The sequence below is a fragment of the Aquarana catesbeiana genome, linkage group LG11, assembly GCF_042186555.1.
Source record: "Aquarana catesbeiana isolate 2022-GZ linkage group LG11, ASM4218655v1, whole genome shotgun sequence".
In the NCBI taxonomy this organism is placed as follows: domain Eukaryota; kingdom Metazoa; phylum Chordata; class Amphibia; order Anura; family Ranidae; genus Aquarana; species Aquarana catesbeiana.
The window spans coordinates 178,766,576-178,788,744 of NC_133334.1; the positions used below are offsets into that span (position 1 = coordinate 178,766,576).

General features: G+C 41.1%; 1 protein-coding gene across 3 annotated transcripts in view; it reads left to right on the forward strand.

The window, feature by feature from the left end:
* Nucleotides 1-21,687, forward strand: part of RASGRP2 (RAS guanyl releasing protein 2) — a 1,629,940-nt gene extending 1,608,253 nt beyond the window's left edge. For 2 of the 3 annotated variants that reach the window (XM_073605066.1, XM_073605065.1), the window contains one exon: nt 21,356-21,687. Coding sequence is in view for 1 of the 3 variants with exons in the window: in XM_073605065.1 (XP_073461166.1) it covers nt 21,356-21,447 (92 nt within the window). In the remaining 2 variants the exon portion in view is untranslated. Of the gene's footprint in view, nt 1-20,149; nt 20,177-21,355 lie in introns of those variants that run through there. The other variant, XM_073605067.1, reaches the window with a different exon arrangement.
* Nucleotides 21,688-22,169: the final 482 nt, after the last annotated feature.

A 22,169-nucleotide genomic window follows, 5' to 3' on the forward strand; every position in this document is an offset into this window, starting at 1 on the left:
GAGGTTGAAGGGATGGGGGGTCAGCCTGTGAGTGCCCAGACCATACGCCACACACTACATCAAATTGGTCTGCATGGCTTTCATCCCAAAAGGAAGCCTCTTCTAAAGATGATGCAAAAGAAAGCCCACAAACAGTTTGCTGAAGACAAGCAGACTAAGAACATGGATTACTGGAACCATGTCCTGTGGTCTGATGAGACCAAGATAAGCTTATTTTGTTCAGATGGTGTCAAGAGTGTTTGGCGGCAACCAGGTGAGGAGTACAAAGACAAGTATATCTTGCCTACAGTCAAGCTAGGTGGTTGAAGTGTCATGGTCTGGGGCTGCATGAGTGCTGCCGCCACTGGGGAGCTACAGTTCATTTAGAGAACCATTAATGCCAACATGTACTGAAGCAGAGCATGATCCCCTCCCTTCGGAGATTGGGTCACAGGGCAGTATTCCAACGTGATAACGACCCCAAACATACCCCCAAGGCGACCAGTGCCTTGCTAAAGAAGCTGAGGGTAAAGGTGATGGACTGGCCAAGCATGTCTCCAGACCTAAATCCTATTGAGCATCCTCAAATGGAAGGTGGAGGAGCGTAAGGTCTCTAACATCCACCAGCTCTGTGATGTCATCATGGAGGAGTGGAAGAGTACTCCAGTGGCAACCTGTGAAGCTCTGGTAAACTACATGCCCAAGAGGGTTAAGGTAGTGCTGGAAAATAATGGTGGCCACAAAAAATATTGATACTTTGGGCCCAATTTGGACATTTTCACTTAGGGGTGTACTCACTTTTGTTGCCAACGGTTTAGACATTAATGGCTGTGTGTTGAGTTATTTTGAGGGGACAGCTAATTTACACTGTTATACAAGCTGTACACTCACTACTTTACATTGTAACAAAGTGTCATTTGTTCAGTGCTGTCACATGAAAAGATATAATACAATATTTACAAAAATGTGAGGGGTGTACTCACTTTTGTGAGATACTGTAGATCTGCCTTTCTTGATAATCTCAACGGCAGCTTGGTTGTTTGTTGAGAAAACAACAGTATGCTCTGACCAAAACCTACCCCAAACCTGGGCCGCTGACACTATAGGATAGATCTTTAACAACACTGATGATTCTGTAAACCCAGGATGGACAAGATCTCCTGTGGCCATGGCCCTGCAAGCCAGTGGGTGCCAAAAATGGCAGCATAACCCACCCGTCCACGGGGATAAACATGGCAATCCCATTCCAACACTGGAGGAACTCGTCCCACATGCGTAGGTCAGCCAAAGCTGCAGCATCCAGCTTGACCCGAGAGTCTGAGTCAGGGGCTGATGGTAACAAAGCCAAAAACCTTGAAATAAAAGACCTACCCTGAGGAATGATCATCATGGTGAAGTTCAACATGCCCAACAAAGATTGCAACTCCACACTGGAACAAGCTTGAGAGATAGTAAAAGTATGAACACATTCTCTGATTCTAACAAGCTTATCCGTAGGTAAACTGGCCTGCATGGCCTGTGTATTCAGAGTGATCCCAAAAAGGTAAGTGGCCTTGCTAGGCCTTCCATCTTCTTCACTGCCAACGGGACATTGATCGCTGCAAAAACTGACAGTAAATTTAGTAGATCAGCAGGGGCCTGCTTGGGACTCTCTATTAGGAGGAAATTATCCAAATAGTGAATGACTTTGTGACAACCCTCCACATGAGTAAGGATCCAACTGAGAGCCTGCGCAAAGGTATCAAACAACCAGTGGCTACTTTTAGAACCAAAGGTGAGTTTCGTGGAAAAATAAAACAGCCCCCTCCACTTCATCCCATGCCACTGCCAGAGTGATGGTATGATTGGAAGCAGTTTAAACGCATCCTCTATGTCTGCTTTGGACAGCCAAGCGCCCACCCCCACCCTAATGATTTGCTGGATTGCCTGATCCACAGGTGCATATTTTAATGAAAATTCTTCCGATAGAATCAAGAAATTTAAACTAGTCACCTTAGAGCAATGAGGGGTGGACAAATCATAAATGAAATGTAGTTTATTTGAAAACTTCCCTTTAACCAACCCAAGAGGATTGACCCTCCAAAGGTGGCGAAAAAAATGGCCCAATGACGAAACCTTTGTCCAGTTCCGACTGGAGCAGTGCATCTACTGCCTCCGTATCTGCTGCTGATGACCTTAAATGTGGACTTTCAAATGTGTCTGATGGTAAGGTGATAAACCCTGTGTGGAAGCCCCTCATGAACCCCTCCACCAGAAACAGACACAAACTAGAAGAAGGGTGAGAGATCAAACATGCCTGCAAATATGCCACGTTGATGCAGCTTAGTCAGCTGCTCTTACCCTGTCTGAGGGAACAGGCCAACTTCGGGTGGGTCCTGAAACAGCTGGTGCATATGTGCAAAAGGTAGCACTGACTGTAATTGCACACACCTTGATTAAAATTGTTGCAAATCTGCGATTTCCCCAGATACCGAATAGGTTGACCTAACTTATCAAAACCAGCCTCCTGAGCCGGGGCTGGTAGGGGACTAGGGAAACCCCTGGACATGCCTGTAAGAACAGGAAGTTTGGTATTAGGGCACCAGTATGCCGTATGCGAGGATGACTGACACGTTGCACACACCTGTGACCTCAACCCCGCAAAATAGCTCAGTATCTACCCTACTCCAAACTGTGACTACCTGATGTTGGGCAAACATGGCAGCGACCTTGGCAGAAAATGACCGATGGTAATCATAGAATGCCATGCCCCCAAACTTGTGTCCCAACTCTACCACCGCATAAAGAGAATAGTCCAGCTCCTCCCTCCTATGGGGACTCACTGAGCATACAATGTCTCTAAACATGATGAACGCGAAGGCAAACTCTGGTAGTGAAAGCTTGCGGTTCATCCTGTGGTCCCTGGTTTTAACAATCACTGACACGTCCCACAGGCATAAGACTTATTGTCGGCCACATCATGGGCGGCAATCAACAATGAAGCCAAATTGACATCCTTGCCTTCTAAAATGTCTTTTCTGATACTCCCGGGGATAAAATGAGCTGGGGTAACAGAGGGGGCACCAGCGCTTATACCTGAAGTTAATGACATGGGTCTTGACACCACGGGGACTCCAGAATTTGCTGAAATCCCAGAAACCCCAAGATCCAATGGGGCTGGACTCGGACGACTCTCCACAACCTCCACGCTGGCTCGTAACTCCTGAAATGAGTTTGCCAGAGAGCTTAAGATGGAGTGAATCTGCGTGAGAGATGACGCAACCGAGCGCAGGGTGACCTGCTCAGGACTAGAACCTGAAGTGCTGGGAAATAAAAGTCTAAACAGTTCCGCTTTGCAGGCTGATGCCGGGTATGAAATACCCCTACATCGTAACTCCACTACCAGTCTTGGGATGGTCCAGGACCTCAGAGAAGGTGTGTTGTCATGCTCTGAATCCCTAGCTGGAAAAGGAGGAATGGAAGCAAAGTCCTCAATGTCCACTGCTTGAGACATGACCTAAACAACCAAAATAAATCATAAGCACACATCACATACCAACTGACCCATCCGACCCTCACCACCCTCTTTAACCCCTCCAACTATCTCACATTTCCTTGGAAAACCATCCCCTGTGAGCCTAAGAAAGCATACATCATACCAAACCAGAGGCTGAGTAACCTGCAGTGCAACAGGCAAATTAAAAACGTTCACTCAGGCCTACCGCAACCTGAAAACGTGTCAGGTTCAACATGACTAGTAGTGTAAGGATCCATAACAAATGAAAATGGCCTAACGTAAGTTTACTGAGAAACAGGTGAGGAGACTTGCCACTGCACAAGCCCATTAAAAACGATCGTCTCAACCTCCTGTGACCTAAAACGTGATGGGTAAATACTGCAGTGGCGAACGTGACCTGAAACGTGCAGGCAAAATACGATTCCGTGAACAATGCATGGCAATCATGACTTACCTTCGACCGACAATACTTTTCACTAACGTACAGGGTCTGCGCCTGACGATCGATGCCCACCCTGCAAAATAATGTATGAGCGGGACTGAAAACCGTGTCAGACCCTTGCAACCAAACCGAGTAAACCTAACGCATAGCAGACAACTTTACGTGACCCAAACCTACGAATAACCTGAAGACGTGTCAGGCAACTGAGCAAGTGTTGAGAAGACATGAAACATGATCGTGACATGCATGTGTATGAAGCGAATGAGGAGACTTGCCACTGCACAAATCAATTAAAAACGAAACATCTCAATCCGATGACACCCATAAGTGTGATGGGTGACCCAGCAGTGGTATGAACAGTCAGACCTAACATGACCATGACCCCTGTGTGAGTGTGTATGGCAGTTAAGAAAAATGAACCAACAAAACACTTACCTGAGCTGGACTGAAACCTGGATGAAAAGATACTTCAAGGCCCTTGTTTGTTAAACAGCAACAACAATAATAAAGGACAAACGTGCTAAACCTAACATTTAACCTGACGCATGCTGCAAGAACTCAGGTAGGCAATGAAATATCCTAGCGACAAAAAGCATGATTACGAGTGTCCATGGTGCGTGATCTCTGAACCGAGGAGGATCAGACAGGGCGTGATAATTAACCTGGTCACTGACCTGTGAGATACCTGGAACCCCTGGCAGGTGTCCCCCACCACGATGTGGTGGGTTGTGACTGAACCACTTTGTGGAAGGTGGAAATTATGCTGCCTAGTGTCCCAACCAAACTACCCCACAACTGTGGCAGCTAGCCTGCGCTGATGATTTGACCAACTCAACAAAGCTGCCACAGCCACTCCCCCCCACCCTCATGTGGCCCTGACCAAAGTAAGACTAGACGGCTCTAACAAACATAAGTCCCAAGTAAACTACCATGCCTCACCACCCTGCCTAAAGTCCCATCCCCAGCCTCCCTAGTGACCATCACCAAGGGAACCTGTGTATAACAATAGGAGTGGACACTTGTGAACCCAACAAAAAGTTGAATGACTAACACATGACACTTACTGAACACTCTGAACTGAAACACAACCTGGCGGAACGTATGCTCCTTACCAGCGTCCTATAGAAAAATATGACAGACGTGTGAGCCACAGACATCGAGAGTTTGAATCAAGATGGCTGCTGAATAAGGCATGCTTGTAAATAACAATATGTGAAATGAATACGTGAAACAAGGAGATGCAGACCGCGTAGACCCAGCCTTCCCCCCTCGTCCATGTGTATTTGTTTACATGTATTTTTTTTCAAAAGGAGCTGTGCTAGCAGGAAAAAAACACATGAGGCTGGTTCTCTGCACCTGCTTGCCCCATCCTGACCTGCCTGGGACAGACACCAACCTCCTCCTGTAATTACACGCCGAACCTCCCCCCCAGCCCCTAAAGCCTCCCAGCATGGGAAAGTAACCCCCCCATGCCTGAGGAGCGGGCCACCTAAATTAAGGACCCCATGTCCAGATAACGCAAGAACAGTGACATCTGGCCCACCCATGGACCCCCCCCCGACTGCCTCCAGGTTACCTGACTTAAAGACCGGTTCATCTTGTCCTAAAGTATGTGAGGCTGTGAGCCCCTGCCTCTGGATGGCCCAAGGAGCACCCCATTATTGCTGATACGTGCCATGAAGGAGCCCCCCGCGGGTGGCCTGGTTCTGGCCATGGACACCCCAGCGGACAGTACCTGAGCCCTGAAAGGGAGACAGCTGTCTCGTGTTTTAAAATGACTTTACTGCCATGCTTCCTCTATGTATTAAGTAACTCTCCAATATACATTCCCTAATGCCAATTTCTAGAGATTTATTCTATAATCACGTCTTTTCTATGAGGAGGTAGGACTGCTAGAATAGCTAAGGACACATTGTGGATACCTATTCCCAATGAAGTTAATTGATAAACTACTAAGTGGAGAGAAAAGTGTATTGTCTCTATGACACTACATAGCTTCACACTTTCTAAATTAAACCACATGGCCACATATACCCAGTGAAGTGAACAGCCTCAGATGATACACAGAGATTAAACAAATCCTCCTACGTAAGTTTTACTTGCATATCTGCTGTCTTCAGCTTTCTACACTCTTTAGAACAGGGGTCTCAAACTAGTGGCCCTCCAGCTGTTGTGGAACTACAAATCCCATCATGCTTCTGCCTGAGGGAGTCATTCTTTTAACTGTCAGCCTTGCAATGCCTCATGGGACTTGTAGTTTTGCAACAGCTGGAGGGCCGCCAGTTTGAGACCCCTGCTTTAGAAAATGCACATTGTGTTACAAATTTAGTTTCATTATTCAGCAGTGAGAGGGGAGTCTGGGCATACACTGTACGTGAGATGATTGGAGGCACACACCCTCCCTCTACATAGGCAAAGGAACGAAGAAACTTGCAGAGTTTAATTATGAATAGACAAGCTCTCTGCTAATCTATTTCTCCTTGTCAAAAGAAGTTTATTGAGTATACAATGTTATAAAGATACATAAAGTAAGTTTACAAGCATCTATAAAGTAAGCTCATTGTTTTACAGTAGGGTTTATATAGGTAAATATCATGAAATTTCAAATATTAAACATTGGGTTCACGTAAACCTAAATTAAAGATATATATCATTTCCTTAGTTACTTTTGTAGGTATTTAAATGATTTATACCTACTATACATATTGTTTACAAGTAGAGTGTATATAGGTCAAATAAATTCTGATAATGAGCTTTAATCGTAAGGTGGAGAAAAGGAAAGAGAAAGAAGAAAAAGGGTTGAAAGGTAGAGGTATGGTCCACAAGGTTGTCCCGCTCGTCAGTTTATTATTCTTTTTAGTTCTCTTTGAAGCCTTAGAATGGGTGTCTCTGTAAGTCATTTAATCTGTTACCATGGCAACAGGACAGAGTCATTGAAGTTTGACAGGAACTGTTGTTTTATCCAAGGATGCCAAAGTTTTTCAAATTTTGGAATTTGATTTTGATCGATGGCTACCATCTTAGCATGGGACATTGTATTATTCATTCTGTGAATTGTTTCTGCTAGTACCAATGTAGGAGATTTCCATGCCTTGGCCACTGTTTGTTTTGCAGCCGTTATTAGTTGGATCATAAGTTTGAATTGAGAGAGTGTTAACCATTCTGGTTTTAGATTAAGTAAAGTTAAATATGGATCTGGTTGTATTATTTTTTTAAATATTTTAGATGCAATCACGAAGACTTCCTTCCAGAAGGTTTGGATTACTGGGCACGTCCACCATATGTGTAAATATGTGCCTATTTCTGGGCATCCTCGAAAACAAAGAGCTGAGGTATTAGGCGAATATTTTGCCACTCTAGCGGGTACAAGGTACCAGCGAGTTAGGACTTTATAATTTGTCCCCAGTGCTAAGATGTTGGGTGAAGATGACTTAGATGTGAGCCATATGTTAGACCAGTCCATGTCTTCTAAAGTTCGTCCCAGGTCCTCCTCCCACCTCTGAACGTAAGAGGGTCTATTAAGATTTGGTACTCCATATAATTGATTATAAAGTGATGAAATTGTACCTTTAGCAAATGGATCTTTTGTACAGATTGATTCTAAAATGGATAATTGGGATAATGGTGTATCCCCCTTTAGGAATGGTGTATAGAAATTTTTGATTTGGAGATATCTAAATATCTCAGAGTCTGGTAGATCATATTTTTCTCTAAGCGATGGGAATGAAAGGAATGATTTAGATGCTATGAAGTCATTTAGTGTCTGAATGCCTGATGTTGTCCAAGCTTTAAAAGAATTTGGGTAGATCCATGCCGGATAAAAGGCCGGATTTCTGATAAAAGAAAGGAGAGGATTGTGTGGAGATTGTAACTGATATTTGGTTTTTAGTTTATCCCAGAGAGATAAGAAGTGTTTAGTTATGGGATTATGAATTTTAAAGCGGTCTTTAGGATCAAGCCATAATAAATTTGATATTAATAGAGGGTCATTTTCTGAAGCCTCTATAAATACCCATAATGGGATTTCCTGTTTTGCATGGTATTTGGACAGACTGGCCAAATGTGCGGCTCTGTAGTAGTTAGTAAAATTAGGGTATCCCAGGCCTCCTTTATTTTTGGGAAGATGTAGTGTGTGTATAGGTATACGTGGTTTAGAAGAACCCCATATAAACGAAGTTGCTCTTTTTTGTACTATTCTCAAAAAATAGGAAGGAATTGGAATAGGGAGGACTCTGAATAGATAAAGCAATTTGGGTAGAATAGTCATTTTGATTGCATTAATCTTCCCCATCCAGGATAAAGGAAGTTGCAACCATTGTTTTATTAAATTTGTGATCTGTCTTAATACAGGAGGATAATTGGTTGAGAATAAGTCAGAATGAGAGGCTGTTAAATGAATTCCAAGATATGGGATTGATTTTTCTGCCCATGTGAATGGGAGTGCAGCCCTAGCCGGGATCAATTCCATGTTTGTGAGTGAAATATTAAGCACTAGGCATTTCTTAGGATTAATCATAAGGCCGGATAGGGCTGCAAATCCATCAAGAGCTAGTATTAAGTTAGGACCAGAGACCTGTGGTGATGATAGAAAAAGTAATATATCGTCTGCAAATATACATAATTTGTGTGTAATACCTCCTACTTCAATGCCAGTTATAGTTTGGTTTGTTCTGATGTATTGGGCCATGGGTTCGAGTATAAGGGCAAATAATAAGGGAGATAATGGGCAACCCTGTCGGGTACCTCTTTCGATATTAAAGGCTTCAGATTTGTATCCAGCATATTTTATATAGGCTTTGGGTTTATTATATAATGCTTTGATCCATGTTAAAAAGTGGGGTCCAAAACCCCATTTTTGTAATGAATATTGCATATATTGCCAGGATACTGTGTCAAATGCCCTCTTAATATCGAGAGATAGAAAACATAAAGGGATTTTCCGTTTTTTAGCAATATGTGCCAATAACACTGCCCTGTGTATATTATCGCCTGCCTGTCTATTTGGCATGAAGCCTACTTGATCTCTATGTATTAATTTTCCTATAATGCTATTGAGGCGTTTTGCTATTATTTTTGCTAATAATTTAATATCGAGGTTTAACAGAGAGATAGGCCGATAATTCACACAGGAAGTATCATCAGAAAGGGGTTTTGGGATCATACAAACAATTGCCATTAGTGTTTCTTGCCGAAAAGAATGTCCATCTAGAAGTTTGTTAAAAGTTTCAGTGAGAATGGGAGAGAGTATTTCTGAGAATGTTTTATAGTATAAAGCCGAGTAGCCGTCTGGGCCTGGTCTTTTGTTAAGTTTGAGGTCTTTTATGGCGTTAGCAACTTCATCTATAGTTATAGGCTCATCCAAACTGCTTTTTTGATTCTGAGATAACTCAGGTAAGGTTATTTTTGAGAAGAAGGATTCAGCCTCTGTAGGATTAAATTCATTGTTTGTCTTGTATAAAGTTGCGAGATGTGAGTGAAATTTATGGACTATTTTAACTGGATTACAAGTGTAAACATTTTTTGATAATTTCAAACATATTGGTTTGAAAGATTTGTTAGTTGAATTTAATGCCCGAGCCAAATATGTACCTGGTTTGTTTGTATTCATGTAGAAATTGTGTTTGGAGCGTTTGAGGGATTTATCAACTGACTCAGTGAGAAATAGATCGTATTCCAATCTAGATTTTTCCAGATGAGATTTTGTACTCTGAGATGGATTATCTTGAAATGATATGTAGGCTGCATTAAAATTGAGTTCTAGTTTTTTTGCTAGATTTTTGCGTTCCCGTTTAAATAGTGCCATTTGTCTTTGTATTGTACCACGCAAGACAGGCTTATGAGCTTCCCACAGTGTTATTGGGGAGATGTCTGTTGTATTATTAATTGATATGTATTCCTTTAAAGCTTGTTCAATGGCCATCTGATGTAGTGGGTGTTTGAGCATTATGTCCGGTAAGTACCACGTTGGGTCATGCGCTTTTGGTATGGCTGAGGCTATAGTAGTGTATACTGCATTATGGTCAGACCACGGAATCGGAATTATATATGATGCAATAATTTCTGGTATCATTCCTATTGTTAGAAAAATATGATCTATTCTGGTGAAGGTTTGATGAGGGTGCGAGAAATAAGTGAATTTCTTTTTCATTGGGTTACTTTCTCTCCATGAATCTACCAGATTGTATTTGGAAAGAAGTTGAGAAAAAGGTAATCTAGAGGTTATTTTGGATGGTGTAAAAGGTGATTTATCTAAAAATGGGAGGAGGACCTGGTTCGAATCCCCACACATTATCACTGTTCCTATTTTGTGTGTATTAATCACTTGTAATATATGTGAGAGGAATGGTGTAGGTTGTTTGTTAGGAGCGTAGTAGGAAATCACCATGATTGCTGTATCCATTATATAACCCATGAGTATCAGGTATCTACCTTCTGGGTCTTTAATTTCTGATGATAAGGTGAATGGTGTGGATCGGTGAAATGCAATTAGAGTTCCCCTTTGCTTGGTACAGGCAGAAGCCGTGTAAATTTGTTGATAAAAAGGAGAAATATATTTTGGAGTAGAATCTTTGGTGAAGTGTGTTTCTTGGAGGCATACTATGTGAGCCTTCTTGTTATGGAAAGTACGGAAGGCTTTGGTCCTTTTTTGAGGGACATTTATTCCCTGAACATTCAGGGAAAGTATATTCAGTGGTGCCATGGCAATAGATCAAATAGTTTTGACTTACTTTTTGTTATGCAGAGCTGACTGCGCAGATCAACCTGTGTGGACTGAAGAGATGAATAGATAGAAAAGAAACCAGTGAATTCTGGAGTAAAGAGTAAACAAAAAACATATGAGATTAGATGATACATTGTATAAATTATTTTTTGCAAGTAATCACAATTTACCCGTGAAAGAGAATAAATATCTCTCTCAGGGGAATAAGTGCCTTTGTCACACTCCCACATAATATGGTTGGGAGAATGAGGAGGGCTAATGGGGGTACATGGATCTTCCGCTTATAGGAGAGAAGTGCTATGTCAAAAGACATCAAAATGATGTTTCATTAGTTGGAGTGCAGAATATAGTTTTTGTTGAAATTATTTATTCCAGGGTGGTTGTATATGGTTAGTTTTGCCCTAGGCTAAATAATTCAGTTAGAAAGGTACTGTTAATAACTTTGGTATTGATGAAGATAGTTTGAATTATTTTTGGATTTTAACCCTTTTAGAGTAAACAATTACATATTTTATTCATATGTAACTGTTTAGATATGTTAACTCATAAAATTGAGGTTGTATTGCTTCAGATTAGAATAAACAAAAACATAATTCTAGGAACTAGTTAGGTAATAATATATTTGTTTTAAGAAAAGAAAAAAAAAAAAAAAAAGCTTCCATTACTTCTGGATTATTGAACATATTTGTCCTAAAAAGTAATAAATCTATTGTTATTACCTGATAATATATAAAACTGAACAAGAATTTCCTTATTTCACTTATATATTCTAAGGCTATATGAATCAGAAGTAATAAGAAATATAACTGGAATGTAACATGATCCCACACAGTGTGTGACTATCAGAATGCAGTTACATTCAGTTATAAATATAGGTTTTTTATAGAGAACCATCTCTTAGTATAATAAATGAAGAGATATCAGGAATTAGGATGTCAGTCCTTTGAATCTTCTTGGTCCATGGATGATGTCGCATTACGACCTCTTTTGTGAGAATGATGATTCCCATTTTGTTCTGAAATTTTCTGGGTGCTGCCTGAAGGTGAAGATGATGCCATTCTTCTGCGTGTGGGAGTGTTGCTGCTTGTGGGTTCTGTCAGATTTAATTTTAAAAGGGTTTGTTGTAGTTCATCTGCTGATCTGCTTCTGTAAATTGTACCTTGGTAGTTAAATCTGACTGAAAAGGGGAAGCCCCATTGATACATAATGTTGTGGCGTTGCAGTTCCATTAGTTGGGGTTTCATGGATCGTCTTTTAGTAATAGTAAGTTGGGATAGGTCAGCAAAAATTTGATAATTGTGTCCTTGAAAATTAAGTTCCTTTTTTTCTCTTGCAGCAATTAGTATTTGTTCTTTCGTTCTGTAATAATGAAATTTTGTGATTATATCACGTGGGGGTCCATCTTTCTTTTTGGCTGTGAGGGCTCTGTGAACTCTATCTTGTTCTAAATTTTCAATAGGGATATCTGGCTTTAGTTCTTGTAATAGAGCAGTAATAGTAGATTGCAGGTCTGTCACAGTTTCAGGTATTCCCCTTATGCGCAAGTTTGAACGTCTGGCTCTATTTTCGTAATCTTCAAGCTTAGTTTGAAGTATTAAATAATCTTTTTTTAATTGTTCCAATTCTGTTATATTTTCTTGGGTTGTAATTTCAATTTCATCCATTTTTATTTCTAAGGCTGCGGTGCGGGTTCCCAGCTCTCTTATTTCTTTGGTTAGGCTGTTTGTTATTTGGTCTGAGGTTTGTTTTAAAGCCTTATGAAGCATCTTTTCAAATTGTAATAATATTACTGGGGATACTGAGGAGGCTTGTGGAGAAGTTTGTGAGAGGATTTGTTCTGTATCTGACTCAAATGGAGAGTCTTGCTGTGACATTTTCTGTCTGTGAGAGCGCCCTGATGCTGTATCTTGTGAGGTGACTGGAGCTGCTTCAGCTGCAGTGAGTGCCTGTGAGCTCTTTGTGAGGTGATTTTTATTTCTGCCACGGTTTCCTCCCAGTACCATATTTCCTGCCCAAACTTTCACAGTTTGTTCCCTGGGGCAAAAAGGTTCAAATGGATACCTTTTGAGCCTGCAGGTTCCGCTTTGTCCTTCTCTTCTCTCCTCAGCGGTGTGGAGCTCTAACAATGCATGTCTGCTCCGCTAGGCTCCGCCTCCTGCCCCCCCCTGCTAATCTATTTCTAAGTTCCCTCCCAGACACAAATTTGCAGCTACTTTTATCTCCTGTGTCGGAGAACTTGTCAGAAGTTATCATGCTGATAACAGAGGAAGGAATCAGCGGAAAGACACGGGACTTTGGAAAGAGATTAAGTAAACTGTTTACTTGTACCTGTTTTATATATTTGCATAGGTCAGATTTCATGAATAGGGTTTACAACCACTTTAACCACACCTAGGGCAATTCATGATTATTCCTCTATGAATATCCCTTACTCTTCAGCATTATCCATGCTTTAACTACTTGCCGACCAACTGCTGCAGTTGCACAGTTGCGACACTGGAGCTGGTGGGCGTGGCCGGCGGCCGCGATGTCCACCGGTCATCCGCGATCACTCCTCAGAGAGCCAGAGCGGAGATCTGTCAATGTACAGACAGATCCCCATTCTGACAGGGGAGTAGAGAGAGAGATCTGCAGTTCCTAGTAATCAGGAACAGCGATCTCTCTCCTCTTCTAGTCAGTACACTGCCCCCACGGTTAGAAACACCTCCCTAGGGAACACTTAACCCCTTGATTGCCCCCTAGTGTTAACCCCTTCCCTGCCAGTGACATTTATACAGTAATCAGTGGTTATTTGTAGCTCTGATCTCTGTATAAATGTCACTGGTCCTAAAAAAGTGTCAAAAGTGTCTGATCTGTCCGCTGCAATGTGGCAGTCCCGCTAAAAAATACGCAGATCGCTGCCATTACTAGTTAAAAATAAATAAATAATAAAAATGCCATAAATCTATCCCTATTTTGTAGATGCTATAACTTTTGCGCAAACCAATCAATATACGCTTATTGTGATTTTTTTACCAAAAATATCTAGTAGAATACATATTGGTCTAAACTGATAAAGACTTTTTTTTTTGGATATTTATTATAGCAAAAGGTAAAAAATATTGTTTTTTTTTTTAAAAAATTGTTGCTCTTTTTTTGTTTATAGCGCAAAAAAAAAAAACTCAGAGGTGATCAAATACCGCCTAAAGAAAGCTCTATTTGTGGGAAAAAAGGACATCAATTTTGTTTTGGGTACAACGTCACACAACGTTGCAATTGTCAGTTAAAGTGACGCATTGCCGTATCGCAAAAAATGGCATGGTCATTAAGGGGGCAAATCCTTCCAGTCCATAAGTGGTTAAAAAGGTTTACCAAAGGACTGACGGAGCGTTCGGGACTCAACATGAGGGAAAATTAGTCTCTCACTTATTCTCCCTAGGTGCTTTTTGCTCCTTTGCTGATTTCCAGAGAGGGTATATAGATGAGGATAACCTCCCTAACTCCCCCTACCATACCTTTTTGGCTTAATTTAATCATACAGGCAATTCCACTATACAAATTGACCTATGAGGCTAGAGGATGCTTAAAAAAAACTTTACAAAATCTGGACCCCTTGGTTAGAATCTCAACGTACTATATCATCCGATGGTTGCGGTAGCTCCTAACTTTATAATGCACCTGTTTTATACTGAATATTGTAAATGTATACTGTATGGTCTGCAGCTTGAGGATACCCCCCCCCCCTTATTTTTACTATTATTGTGTTCTTTTTGATTCTGATGCTCTGTTTTTGGATTCTGCATGTCCTATGTTCTGTATGTTGCTGTATAGTGGCAATGTACTTAATGGACATTTTGTTTAGTACTATACTACATATACAAAAAAGTACAAACCAGAGCAAACAATGCTCACATATACATACTACATACGTACTACTATACATAATTTGTATTTACTTTTAAAAAAACTAATCCTGTAAGGAAGAAGTAAGCTGAGCTGAATTGGTAAAAGGTTACAGTGTGATAAAGAAAAAAAACAAATGTGAACAAAGGAGAAGAGAGGCAATAGACATAGGATGGAACTGGAAGAAAGCAAGAAAACTCGAAAATCCATAATTAGATGGCAGTAGATAACAAAAAGTTTTTTTTCACCCTCCATCCCTGTCAGGTTTACAACTGCACCAATGTGGTCTTTCCAGTTTCACTGTAAGGGATAGCCAAAGAAAGGCAGTAAGAATAACTGAGGAGTGTAGGCTGATCGTTCTGTACGGCAAAGCACCACAGAGTACATTAGACCTGGGAGCTGGATTTGTGGAATCAAAATCATACTGGATTACGCTGAAAGAGATAGGATCAGGAAACTGGATCAGGATCACACTGGAATGGAGAGGATCTGGGAATTGGAATGGGACTTGCCAAAGTATAAGGATAGTGCCATGTGAGAGCAAGTGATGTTTGGAGTCTAAAAGCCCGACAGAATTTACCGTGGAAATATTAAATTAATAAATATGAATACGTGATCACAAAATTGATTTGAAATTATAATAAAAAAATAAAAATATGATTTTCATAAACCCTAGTGTCCATATACTTATTAAACAATGTGAAGTGATGAATTAGTGATTTCACTGCAGATGTGTATATTGTGACTTCCACCGCAATACACCACCCTTCAAACTGAGAAGATTGAAGGCTTACCAGAAAGCTCTATTTAAAAGGCATATTGAGTGGAAATCAACATACTTGTTGGTAACCTTGGATGTTGCATTGCTCTACACGGCAATTTCTCATCATTTAGGCCATGAAGTGGTGCAACATTTTCTTTATCGTGACTCCAATATTTCGGTCACACAAAGTAAATTTGTGATGAAGTTATTGGACTTTTCGATGAAACACAATTACTTCTGGCACAATGGAACTTACTGTTTACAGACAAAGGCAGTGGCCATGGGAGAAAAATTTGCTTCCAGTATGGCCAACTTATTTATGGCCAAGTGGGAGGAGGACGTGGTACTACATGACAGGCATGTGGAGCTTGTCATGTGGAAAAGGTTTGACGATGTTCTCTTCATATGAGACTGGGACGTTGAATCGGTGACTACCTTTTTGTCCTTTTTAAATGACAATGATAGGGGTATCGTACTTACTCATGAAGTTAGCCCCATTCAGATTAATTTTCTGGATCTAAAGATAACCATAGAGAATGAGAGGATTGTTACATCCACATTTTTTAAAGCGACAGACAGGAACGGGTATATTCTATCCTATTCTTGTCATCACCGTTCCTGGCTGTCAGCAGTCCCGAAAGGTCAATTTTTACGACTCAGGCATAATTGCACAAATTTAGACAAGTTTAAGAAGGAAGCTCTGATTCTCAAGTCTAGATTCTTGATCAAGGGCTATGATGGTCAGGCCCTTGATTCATTTATAATGGAAGTGGGCAACAGAGATTGCCAGACCCTCCTAGTTGACAAATTACCACAAGTTGAGAATAGAGAGGATTTTGGTTTAGCTTTTCTCACTACCTATTCCAGTCAACACTAGGCCATAAAGAGAATAATCAAAAGACATTGGCCTGTCATTAAAAATGATAGTATTCTGGGACCTTTGTTGACTGATAAACCTCGTGTGTTATTTAGGGGTGCTTCTTTTTTTTTTTTAATTCTTTATTTATGATTTTATCAGTACAAAACCGTATCCCACCAAAAACATTTCCATTTACATTTCCACGATCACATATTACTCACATTTACCTAAGACCCCAACCACTCCCTCCCCCCTTTCCTGAAAAAGGACTCCTCGAGGGACCACCCTATAAGTTAAGTCTTGCCTGTCTCAAATAAACTTCCGCCATTTATTCTATATTTATTATCTCCTCCAAGTAACTCCAAGACCTTTTAAATCCTTGCCAACCTGCCCATTTCCCCATCCGTTCCTCCCCTTCGTCTGGTACCTGTCCCCTCTCGTCCAAACACTCGATATTATATATTTCATTTATATTCAATAGCCAATCTCGTATATTTGGATTTGGCAGTTCCCGCCATTTCTGGGCGATCTGTCTTTTAGCTGCGTCGAGCATTATAGGGACCAGGGAGGACCGGTATCTTTTTACCGACATCGTTGTGCCATGAAAGAGACAAACCCAGGGGTCCTCTGCTATTTCTTCCCCAGTGATCTCTTTAATCAAGGCTATAATTTTTTTCCAGTAAATCCTAATGATGGGGCAATTCCACCACATGTGAGCCATTGTTCCCAAACATCTACACCCCCTCCAGCAGGCACTAGATTTCGAATTGTCCATTTTGCTTAATCTGTCTGGGGTGGCGTACCATCTTGCAAGACATTTATAATGAATCTCCGTTCTTCTTATGTCAAGTGCTGAGTAGTGTACCAACTGCAGGATCTTTTCTAGTAACGCTTTACTACACTGTAACCCCAACTCCTGCTCCCACCTTTTAATGTAAGGAGGCTCCTCCAGTTCCATCTCCATTCCCAAGATCCTATATAATTGAGCGATCTCTCCGCCTGTTTGCCCCCTCGTACAGAACCGCTCAAGCGGTCTATACTCGTCTTCACTTCTCAGTGGTTTAGGTAACTTGTCTATGAAATGCGAAAGCTGGAGGAAACTTTAGGGGTGCTTCTAATCTTAGACATTTTATAGCACCCAATGTCCCGGATCCACCTACACGTCCTACTTTCTTTGGAGATTTAAAAGGTTTCTACCCCTGCAAGAAATGTCAGATTTGTAAGATTTGTAAGATTTGTCAGATTTGTAAGATAAATGCATTCCGTGGTAGGAGACTAACAGATTTCACATCAGTTGGGGCAGGTACTACACATCTGATCAAATCCTTTATTACCTGCACTACTAAATGTGTGGTGTACCTTTTAAGGGGCCCCTGCGGGTTGGAATACGTAGGGCGTACTACTCGGATGTTACAGGTGCGACTAGGAGAACATGTCGCCAACATCCAAAGGGGCTTTGATAAACATAATGTCTCAAAAAATTACGATCTTAAACATAATAGAGACCCACAGGTACTACATTTTTTGCCTTGGAAAAATACATACCACACTGGCGAGGCAGTAACGGTAGACGCTGTATATCTAGGAGCGAAACCAAGTGGATATACAGGTTGGGCTCCCATGTGCCCACGGGCCTGAATGTGGAGTGGGACATCAATTGTTTTATTAATAACTGTTGATGTCCCCCCTCTCGCCCCCGCCCCCTCCTTCCTCTGTAAATATTAATAATGCTGCCCAAACTCCATCCCACATTTGTGTTTTTATTATCACTCCTCCTTTTGTTTCTTTCTCATTTTTGTTCTTTGGCTAATCTTAGGTGCAAAATTTTTCTTTGATTAAGGTATATTTATTTAGATTCACATATGTGGTGGGTTGTTCACATTTATGAAGATTGATATACTAATTTATAATGGATTTTATGTATATGCAATGGGGAGGTCATGTTTATTGATGGCAACACGAACGACCTTCAGCATTTCGCTCTCCCCCACCCCGCAATTTTAATTTTTAATTTTTGTATGCAACTTTAAGGTTGAATTATTTTTGAAGCATTATCGTATTTGCCCACAAGATCGCATTACAAACATTTTATGTAATTATTTATGTTGTATCTAGTGCAGCGGACATCAGGGTTATTCATTGGATACCTCCCCCTGTATTGTCTGCCGAATTAGCTCCAAGTATTCTTTCTTGCGCAACCAATGGCTGAATCTCCTCACTTTGCTGTTTGGGTATATAATGCGCATGCGCAGACGCGTGGGCGTGCCCCTGATGTAATTTCTGACGAAACGGCTGTAGGGTAGACACGCATACACGTACTGCACATGCGCGGAATGTTTGATACGATTTTGGAGCCTTTTTTTAAACATCCTTGTAAGGAAATGCCTTTTGTTTTTATGCATGCCTTTGGCAATTTTTAATAAAGGAAGGCTAAAGGTTACTCTGCACTATTGGAGTTTCTCTTTTCTTTTTGGACATCCACCACCGCTGCAGCGGTCTCCTTTCATCACATTTCTAGTGATTGTATACGGCTCTTATGAAGTGAACACATATATATCTATCATTCTGGAGGTGAGCACTTTGGAGCATTGCTTGGACATCCATGAGGGGGATATCCTTTCCATGACGGCTGAGGTTCATCTGCTGGAGGAAGTACTCAAGGATTCCAGTGTTGGTGTCACTATGCCTTTTAAATAGGGCTTTCTGGTAAGCCTTCAATCTTCTCAGGGTGAAGGGCGGTGTATTGCGGTGGAAGTCACAATATACACATCTGCAGTGAAATCACTTTCATCACTTCACATTGTTTAATAAATATATGGACACTAGGGTTTATGAAAATCATATTTTTATTTTTTTATTATAATTTCAAATCAATTTTGTGATCACGTATTCATATTTATTCATTTTAATATTTGCATTTTTGTAAATATTTATATTTAAGTTTGTCACGGTACATCTGTCCAGCACTGCACTTTTTTTCTGTATATGTTACATTCGTGCCCCCGATCAGGGTTATAAGTGTTCAGCTGCAGGGTATCTTCACACGTTTTACATATTTATCACTCAATTAGATTTATTTGTTCACCTAGCGCAAATTATTTCTTTAGAAATAGAATTTACCATGGACTCCCTCACAGTGTTTGGATTTGGCTGTGTTCACCCCAGGTCACAATCCCTGGGTTCACCAGCAAGCACCGTGAACCACTAGTTATGAAAACACCAGAAAGTAGGGTTGCAACAGACAGGTGAACTGCAGATAACAGTGGAGCAAAATAGTTCACTAGGTAACAGTCCAAAGTTCAGGCCTGGCTTTGGACAGGATACAAGTTAGGGGTCAGGACAGGCTGCCATCACTGGCAACCAGGTACAAGCAAAAAGTCAGCTCAGGCAATAGACACAGATAACAGCAGGAAGGCTCACCAGGGGCAAGTTTTAAGTTGTGCTGATTTTAAATAGACTAGGCAGAGAAGGGAAGCCACTGTGATTGCATGCAGTGGTACAGAGGAAACAGGTGGAGATTGCAAACCATTGATAGGAAACACCAGTGACAGGGAAGACAGCAGACGGATACTGCACCACTTTGTTTGGATGTGGCAGTGAGTGTGCCTTCAAGAGGTAGAAACCAAACCAATCTGATGCCATGTTATGGGTACAAACCTGTAAAAGTGTGCCTTAGAAGCAGATTCAGCACTAGATCTAGAAAGGTAATGCTGAAAATCCCTCACAGACTCCATCAAATTCAGAATTCAAAATCATACTCTATATGTTCCTTCCTCAACCACTCCCCAACACTCATGTATTAGGCTGTTTGATTTCCAATCTTTGTGAAAATACAAGTTCCAACTTGCCTTGCCAGCTTATGATAGGTCACACCAGAAAATGTATTTACTGATGGGTGTTCTAATTGTTAGTTGAAGCTGCCCAGCCTAGGTCTCCATGTCATCTTAATCCAAATTTTGCATCACATGATGTATGTAAGATATGACTGCAGTCTTCTTTCATTTCAGATAGCAAGAGCTGTACAATAGAAACTCCTCAAGGGTAGCAGGAAGGTTTACCAGGGGCATGGCAGTGAGCTGGAACTTGTGCTGATTTTAAATAGACTAGGCAGAGAAGGGAAGCCACTGTAATTGGATACAGTGGTACAGAGGAAACAGGTGAAGATTGCAACCCGTTGATAGGAAGCGGCACGGACAGGAAAGACAGCAGGCAGATACGTGCAGTATCTGCCTGCTGTCTTTCCTGTCCGTGCCGCTTCCTATCAACGGGTTGCAATCTTCACCTGTTTCTTCTGTACCACTGCATCCAATCACAGTGGCTTCCCTTCTCTGCCTAGTCTATTTAAAATCAGCACAAGTTCGTTTGGATGTGGCAGTGAGTGTGTCTTCAGGAGGCAGGAACAAAACCAATTGGATGCCATTTTATGGGTAAAAACCTGTAATGCCCCGTACACACGGTCAGATTTTCCGATGGAGAATGTCCGATCGGAGCATGTTGTCGGAAATTCCGACCGTGTGTGGGCTCCATCGGACATTTTCCATCGGATTTTCCGACACACAAAGTTTGAGAGCAGGCTATAAAATTTTCCGACAACAAAATCCGTTGTTGGAAATTCCGATCGTGTGTACACAAATCCGACGGACAAAGTGCCACGCATGCTCAGAATAAATAAAGAGATGAAAGCTATTGGCCACTGCCCCGTTTATAGTCCCGACGTACGTGTTTTACGTCACCGCGTTCAGAACGATCGGATTTTCCGACAACATTGTGTGACCGTGTGTATGCAAGACAAGTTTGAGCCAACATCCGTTGGAAAAAATCCTAGGATTTTGTTGTCGGAATGTCCGATCAATGTCCGACCGTGTGTACGGGGCATAAGAGTGCGCCTTAGAAGCAGATTCAGCACTGGATCGAGAAAGGTAAGTAACGCTGAAAATCCTTCATAGGATCCATAAAATTCATAATTCAAAATCATACTCTATATGTTCCTTCTTCAACCACTCCCCAACACTCATGTATTAGGCTGTTTAATCTCCAATCTTTGTGAAAATACAAGTTCCAACTTGCCTTGCCAGCTTTTGATAGGTCACACCAGAAAATATTTTTACTGATGGGTGTTCTAATTGTTAGTTGAAGCTGTCCTGCCATTTCACCGTAGTCCAAATTTTGCATCACGCGATGTGGTAATTGATTGCAGTCTTCTTTCATTTCAGATAGCAAGAGCTGTACAACGGAAACTCTTCCAAGTCATATCCTGAAAGAAGCTTGTGAAGACCTAAGCATTCACAGATATTCCTCCTTGTGAGCATATATCTAGAGGACATCTTTACTACTATCAAGAAATAATTGGATTTATTTTATGACAGTAGTCTATCCAGCAATCAAGATGGTGTTTAGCCACAAGATCCACATCAGACAACTACAACTGAAGTACAAATATAGCATTTTAAAATAAACTGTATTTCTAAATGGTTAATTAAAATAAACATAAAAATGTGTTTCTTTAGTTGCTATTACACATTTAAATAAAATCATAATTACAAAATGTTTCACTGTATACAGAAACAAAGTTTTGCAAAGTACCTTACAGCAAACAAATGACATTAAAATTATCATAGTTAAAACAGAATAAATATAATGATATAATCAAATTCAGTCCAGATATTACTATTTTGTGCTACATGTACCCTAGCCTACCCTGACCACAGCCGTGGGAAAACACAGACCGCGGCAAAAACAAACTGCGATTTTGCAGTGTTTTGTGTTTCCCGGCGGCCGGTGATCAAAATGTTCCTATCTTGAATTTGATTCTTCCGCGTTCAGGAGAGGGTGGATTAACCTCAACTAAACGTGGCAGCTCCTAAACTCTACTAAAAGTCTACGTGTACATGGACACATATGGGCTAATTTATGAAACGTTTGCACCTTGGGTTGAGGCGCACGGCGAGGTGCAATGCACATTTTCATATTTACAAAACGTTTGCGCCGGTAACAGAGCTCTAATCCCCATTTACTAAAGCGATCTCG